Source organism: Chelonoidis abingdonii, chromosome 8, assembly GCF_003597395.2.
Source record: "Chelonoidis abingdonii isolate Lonesome George chromosome 8, CheloAbing_2.0, whole genome shotgun sequence".
Classification (NCBI taxonomy): domain Eukaryota; kingdom Metazoa; phylum Chordata; order Testudines; family Testudinidae; genus Chelonoidis; species Chelonoidis abingdonii.
This window is the reverse complement of record NC_133776.1, coordinates 56,824,266-56,831,729: the sequence shown is the minus strand read 5'-3', so window position 1 is coordinate 56,831,729 and position 7,464 is coordinate 56,824,266. Positions and strand designations below refer to the sequence as shown.

Genomic DNA, 7,464 nt, shown 5'->3' with positions numbered 1-7,464 from the left:
CTCCTGCTGCTTTCTGTTATTCCCTCTCACCTTTTCTCCTGCCTACCTGTTATGTCTCTTGTGCCCTCCTTCCTCCAGCACAGCACTCCACCATCTCTGTGCATCTAGAGCAGAGAGAATACGTACGCACCAGCAGCAGACACCATTTTCTACACTCTGGGTCCTAGTGGGGCTTCCCTATAGTCTGGCACCTGAGGGGGCTGCCTCAATTCGCCTCATAGTAAGGCCAGCCCTGCTTGTAGGTCCCTTTTGGTCACTGGGTAGAATTATCACAGGGACCTTTTGTTGAAATTCACATGCTGTGTAATGGAGTGGAGTAAATGGAGAGGAGAGAAGAGGAATTCCAATGTAAAAAGCAAGAGAGACTCCTCCTGAATATGTCTCTAGCTCTCCAGTATCTCAGGTGCTGGTGGCTTTGGAAGCACTCTGAAGGCAAAAGGTGGAGCTCTCTGCAGCAGAAATGCTGCACCAGCCAACGCATGTTTCATAATTTGCTTTCTTACTAAATGACATTTCCCTGAGCACATCCAATTTCTTGTCCCTGGCTCGTCTCCTTTTCACTGCTGAAATATGTTGAATAAGATAATTCCTCTCTCCTCTTGTATGGCTGTGTTTTCCTCCAGACCATCTTCAGGCAATAGCTTCTTTGCACAGCTTTGCACTGCCAGTGCTTCACATGGGTTCTGTTTGCAGCTGGGAGAGGCCTTGAGCAGGCTACACAGAACTCTAGAACTGTAAAATGTCTCACCGCCTGCTTGTTAACAATTGCTATCTAAAATAATAGAATAATGGGAAAATGTTCCTCTCATTCAACTCTGAGGTTTAGTGAGACAACGCCATTGTGCTGTGCTGCTTCTCTTGCATGGCTGGGAGAGGGTCAAGTTTCTGGGTCGTAGTTCACCTTAATAGCACTGCAAGGGAGCTCTGGCTGTAGCTCTTCAGCATTGAGCTGTCCATCGCCGCCCACTGGCAAAGCACATGGGACTGTGCCCAGTGCTGAGCTTGTGGTTGTGGAGTGCTTATCAGTAGCACTAACAGAACAGGAAGATGAATGCTATTGGTATGACTTCTAGGGGGCACTTGCTTCTGGCAGGTCAGCCTAGCAGGAAGCTCTGCTGTCAGAGAGATTAGATAACTGACCAACATTCCACTTCCCCAACACACACGGCTGTCCCTAGGCCGTACAGTGCCATTCAAACTAGATCTAGGCATGGCACCAAAACCTTTGGGGGGTTCATTTAGTTTTCAGCATGTGGTATTGTGTGTAGGAAATCCATGCCTCCTGGCACATGCTGTAGGCCCTGCATCCTTGCCTCCCTTTCAGATGAATATTGGGCCATAAGTCACGATGAAGAAGTCCTCCCTCTGCAGTGTGCCAAGTTGTCATTGTGCTGCAACTGCCTGGCTGTGCGGCTTGGTCTAGTGACGTAACAGTAAAGCTATGTCTGCACTGGAGAGGTGTGGAGTACTAGCCAGGGTCTGGGCCCCTTAGCGTGCTGTAACACACTTCGCATCACACACATGCTCGCAGCAGGGCACAGAGGATCACACTGCTGTTTGGCTAGGACGTGCATTGAGCATGGCTAACCACCATGTGATCCCCTCATGTCGGTTTCCACTGGTGCAGTGTGGGTATGGGTGAGAATCAATGGCATAATAGCCCCACTGGTACAGCTACTCCTCCTACTTCTGTCCCACAGTGCATCAGTCACTGCTTTGGTGGTCTGGTCAGCTTTCTGCACTCTGCTGCACAGGGTCGTGTGCTGGAAGCCATTTAACTGTAGAACTGGGGCTGATGTGAGATCAAAGGACATCTAGGGATGGATATATGTTAAAGTCCCCTGCTTCTGATCTTGAAGGTGGGGCACCACTTCCCCAATCACTGCACCCAATTCACCTTAGTGTAGACCAGGGGTAGGCAACCTATGGCACGCATGTCGAAGGCAGCACGTGAGCTGATTTTCAGTGGCACTCTTACTGTCCTGGTCCTGGCCACTAGTTTTGGGGGCTCTGCATTTTAATTTAATTTTAAATGAAGCTTCTTAAACATTTTAAAAACCTTATTTACTTTACATACAACATTAGTTTAGTTATATATTATAGACTTATAGAAAGAGACCTTCTAAAAATGTTAAAATGTATTACCGGCACGCAAAACCTTAAATTAGAGTGACTAAATGAAGATTCGGCACACCACTTCTGAAAGGTTGCTGACCCCTGGTGTAGACTATGCTTTCCAGAGCAGGCAGATGCAGAACTACTACTGCACCTGAACTAGGAAAGCTGCACAAACATACAGAGAGAAACTCCTCTTGGTTTCTAAGCAGCATGCCTTTTGCCAGCCCCAACTCTGCAGCAAACGTGTGTGAAAACGAATGTTATCCCGTCTTCCTGCAGGCATAACATGGGGCAAGGTCGTGTCTCTCTATGCTGTGGCTGCTGGACTGGCTGTGGACTGCGTCAGACAGGCCCAGCCAGCAATGGTGCATGCCATTGTGGACTGCCTGGGAGAGTTTGTCCGCAAGACCTTGGTGACGTGGCTGAAGAGGAGAGGAGGCTGGGTAAGAGGTGCTGAATTTCTCATGCTTGCTTTAAATTGTGAATAATTATGGGGATGTTCCCAGTGTTAGTGAAATCAAGAGTGATCCCTTAAGCTATAGCTAGGTTTTTGCAAGCTTCCCTGCCACGGCTCCGTCAATTTACTTCAGTTCTGACCTCCAGTAATCTCGTTTACACCAGTACTGGCCTCAGCACAGCTTTGTTCCTACATCTCAGTCCTGCCTTGAAACAACTCCAGGTATTCTAATCCTCTACTTCCTGCGCCACTCTGGCAGCTTAACTGCATACTGCCTGCAAGTACCTTTTCTCTTCCAGTCCTGAGCCTCTCTAGTGCCAGCTGCTAGTGGTCATGAGAGCGTGCAAACTGCAGGAGTCTTGTAACATGAACATCTGCTGCTGACCCCTTCGTTCAATCGCTAGAAAAATTATTTCATCTGTAACCTGCCTGCGCAGTTCCAAAGGGGAAGATTTAGCAAGTAAACATAACTTGTTTATGTGGCTATTAAAAACCTCTCACTTCATATCCCAGCCCAGACCCAGCTTTGTGGTGCTACCTGTATAACGAAATTGTGTAACTCTCCCGGTATAGCTGTGGTTGTCAGACCAGTGCTAGCTACCTGCAGTTGATGTGAACAAACCCCTGCCTCTTTTCAATTCCGTGAGCCTAACAGCCCCTGCATGGGGGGTCAGAGCCCCAGCAGGTGCAATCAATGGAGTTCCACTGAATTTGCTGAAGCTAGGCTGATTTATACTAGTTGCTGGTCCCTTATTTTAAAAACTAGGAGCTATAAGTCTGACACATCAAACCAATATATTGTAACTGCCGCCTGCACTCAGGCTCGCAGGCTGTCTCTGACATGCGCTTGTCAGCGAGTAGCTGACCCTGGGCTGGAGGAAGGTGACACTTCCCTTTAGAAGTGCAGACATGATTTCTTCCGAGCAGTGGACTGCTGCCAATCCTCTCTTCCAGGCTGTACTTGTTTCCCTCAGTGTTTTTTGCCTGGACTTAGGCATTTCTGTGAGAGACGTCCCAGCCCTGCTCACAAACTGGCCAAAACTAAATTGCCATTCCAGGAGGGCCTTTCGTCTGCTTCCTGCCCTGCCATTCATTTGTCTTGGCACTGGATCGGAGTTTCCCCTGTGTACCCACCTCCTGTCTCACATGCACACACCAGGGATCGGGCTGTCAAGAGGGGCCACCATACTCTGTGCTGGTATAGGAAAGCCCGTATGGAGACCTGAGATAGGCAGCTGAAAGACTGCACAGGCAGCCAGCTCCCATGCTCCCCCTTCATGGGGGGAAACAGTAATTAACCCTTTAGGGCATCACCCTACGTGGGAGGAGTTCACAGCCTCAGGAATCACCTCCAGCAGGACTCTCTTTACAAAGAAAATCCCCATGGAATATAACAAATTCCAGTTGCTACAAACTAGTAACAGTAAAGAAGAGCAAGTTGCTAAACAATGTTTGCTGAATAGCAGTAAGCCAGCAAAGTGCTGTCACAACGGCTTATCGGAGCCCAGTGTGACTGAAATAATGATTTCATTAATGGGGTTGAAACTCTCATTTCCAATGCTTTATCAGGTAAACGCTGGTTAATTTAACACTTGGCTTAAGTGCTGTTAACCAAATAATGTTTGGAAAAAGGCAGGCACCTTCCAACTTTGAAACATTTGGCTTTCCAGTGCTTTGGACTGGGAAAGCAAATTTTTTCAGGCCAAGCAGGCCTCAGACATGTAGCGGTCCCTGCTGGGAAGAGTTATTAACCAGGGGGTCTGTGAGTGAGGCAATGGTTCCATCCATTGACTGGAGATAGAGACCAAAGATGTTTCCATCAATGCGTTGAGTTGTAGAATAGATGGTATTCTCAGTTAGTTGTGCTGTTTGGTACCTTACTCCAAGAGTAACCCTGGCAGAAACAGGCCTTCAGTTGACTTAGAGTATGCAGTGTAGTGTTGGTCCCAAGATGTTAGAGAGACGAGGTGGGTCTGATAAAAGATATTGCCTCACCCACCTTGTCTCTCCAATTCACAGAATAATAGAATATCAGGGTTGGATGGGACCTCAGGAGATCATCTAGTCCAACCCCCTGCTCAAAGCAGGACCAATCCCCAACTAAATCATCCCAGCCAGGGCTTTGTCAAGCCTGACCAAAACCTCTAAGAAGGATTCAATCACCTCCCTAGGTACCCATTCCAGTGTGTTCACCACCCTTCTAGTGGGATGAAAAAGTTTCCAATATCCACTTAAACCTCCCTCAACTGCAACTTGAGTTCATTACTCCTTGTTCTGTATCTGCTACCACAAGAGAACAGTCTAGATCGCATCTCTTTTGGGAGAAGCCCCTTTCAGGTAGTTGAAAGCAGCTATCAAATTCCCCCTCATCTTCTCTACTGCGGTCTAAACAATCCCAATTTCCTCAGCTTCTTCCTCAAATCATGGCTCCAGGCCCCCTTAATCATTTTTCAGTGGTAGCCGTGTTGCTGATTAGCAAAAAAATGAAGTTCCTTGTGCACTTCAGAGACTAACAATTGATTGGGCATAAGCTGATCTGATGCAAGATGGTTCTAGCATGAAAGCTGATGCCCAAATAAATTTGTTAGTCTCTAAGGTGCCACAAAAGACACCTCATTTTTTTTGCTAATCATTTTGTTGCCCTCCACTGAACTCTTTCCATTTTCCAATCCTTCTTGTGAGTGAGCCCAAACTGGACACGATACTCCAGGTGAGGCCTCACAATGTCGAATACAGGGAATTGATCATGCCCTCAATCGCTGACCCAAGCCCATACTTATACAGCCCAAAATTTGCCATTAGCCTTCTGCAACAAGGCACACTGTTGATTCATATCCAGCTTCTCGTCCATTGTAACCCTGAGGCCTTTTCTGCAGAACGCTGCGCCATTCGGTCCCTAGTCTGTAGCAGGCATTGGGATTCTTCCAATTCTAAGGGGGACTCTATTGTCCTTGTGAACCTCATCGATTTCTTTTGGCCAATAGTCTAATTTTTAGGATCCCTCTGATCCAAATCCCTACCCTCAGCGTATCTATAAACTCCTCCAGTTGAGTGTCATCTGCAAACTTGCTGAGGGCTTGCAAATCCCTGCCATCCTCCCGATCATTAAGAAGATATGAACAAAAACCAGCTAAATACGGCTGCCAACTAGACATGGAAGCTATTAGCACTACCCGTTGGCCCGATGATCTAGCCAGCTTTCTATCTACCTTATAGTCCATTCATCACTCACTTCTTTACTTCTTCCAGCAAGATACTTGGGGACATTTGATATCAAAAGCTTGTAAAGTCAAGAATAACATGCCCACCTTTCTCCTCATCTCAGAGCCAATTATCTCCTCATTGAAGGCAATAGGTTAGTCAGGCAGACTTTTGCCCTTGGTGACTCCCATGCGACTGTCCTGATCACTTTCTCTCTCCTAAGTGTATTCAGAATTGATTCCTGAGTTTTTATCCAGGACTGAGGTGACTTACTGGCCTGGTAGTTCCCAGACCTCCCTTCCTTTTTAAAGATGGGGCACTACATTAGCCTTTTTCCAGTTCACCCGGGACCTCCCCGATGCCCTGAGTTTCAAAGAAGATGGCCAATTAGCTCTGCAATCACATTCCACTAACTCTTAGCGACCCTTTTCGGAGCAGTGGCAATTCAGCCCTATGGACTTGTGCTCGTCCAGCTTTTTCTAAATAATCCTGAACTCTTTCTCCACAGAGGCTGGTCACTTCCTCCCCATGCTGTGTGCCCATGCAAGTAGTTGGGAGCTGACCTTGTTTGTGAAGACAGAGCAAAAAGCTTGAGTACATTAGCTTTTATCCATATCCTCTGTCACTAGGTTGCTCCCTCATTTCAGTAAGGGGCCCACCGTTCTTGACTTTCTTCTTGTTGCTACATAACTGAAGAAACCCTGTTCTTGTTACTCGTAAAGCATCTCTTGCTAGCTGAAACTCCAAGTGTGATTTGGCTTCCTGATTTCACTCCTGCATGCCTGAGAATATTTTATACTCTCCCTGGTCATTTTTCCAATCTTCACTTCTTGTAAGCTTCTTTTTGTTTTTAACATCAGCTAGGATTCACTGTTTAAGCCAACTGGTTGCCTGGCCATATTTTTGTGTACTATTTTCTAAACATTGGTGACTTTGTACTGCCAACCCATAAGGATTCTTTAAAATAAACACTCTCCTGGACCCTTTTTCCTCATGTATCAGAGAGGTAGCCTGTTAGGTCTGGATCTGTAAAAGCAGCAGAGATCCGTTGTGGCCACCTGTAATAGACTAACCGACGTTTTGAGCGTGACTGTTCGTGGTGTGAATACCCACTCTGCGTCAGACGCAGTCACCTGCGTCTGACGAAATGGTTAGTTCACCACGAAAGCTCACGCTCCAAACGTTCTGTTGTCTATAGTTGCCACAGGATTTCTCTGCTGTTCATTCCTCATGTTATTCTCTTAGGGATCCTGCCCGTCAGTTTCCCTGAGGAGTCAAAAGTCTGCTTTTCTGAAGTCCAGGGTCTGTATTTTGCTGCTCTCCTTTCTCTGTGTCAGGATCCTCTGAATCAATGGTCATGCCTCCGCAGTCCCAGTCACTTTTGCTCCCTTAATTCTTTTCCTGTTTGTGAGCGGCAGGTCAAGAAGAGCTCTGCCCTTTGTGTTCCTCCACACATTGTACCAGGAAAATGTGCCCTACACTTACAAAAACTTCCTGATGTCTGTGCACCGCGCTGTATTGCTATCCAGCAGATCCCAGGGTGATTGAAGTACCCCCATGAGACACCAGGCCTGTGATTCTAGTACAAGGATCGGACCTTGGCATACGGCTGCCAGGGCACACCCTGGTGGCCAGGCCGGTTTGTTGTACCTCCACATCCCAAAGGTTTGATGCTGATCGCGCTCCAC

The 7,464-nt window shown here is 47.2% G+C and overlaps 2 protein-coding genes across 6 annotated transcripts in view; one reads left to right on the top strand and one right to left on the bottom strand.

The window, feature by feature from the left end:
* Positions 1 to 7,464, bottom strand: part of THAP4 (THAP domain containing 4) — a 142,573-nt gene that overhangs the window by 63,567 nt on the left and 71,542 nt on the right. The gene's annotated exons all lie outside the window — the stretch shown is intronic.
* The window catches only part of BOK (BCL2 family apoptosis regulator BOK), a 37,394-nt gene that overhangs the window by 25,098 nt on the left and 4,832 nt on the right, over positions 1 to 7,464 (top strand). For all 4 annotated transcript variants that reach the window (XM_032796010.2, XM_032795997.2, XM_032795988.2 and 1 more), the window contains one exon: positions 2,398 to 2,561. In XM_032796010.2, coding sequence (XP_032651901.1) covers positions 2,398 to 2,561 — 164 coding nt within the window. The remainder of the gene's footprint in view (positions 1 to 2,397; positions 2,562 to 7,464) is intronic.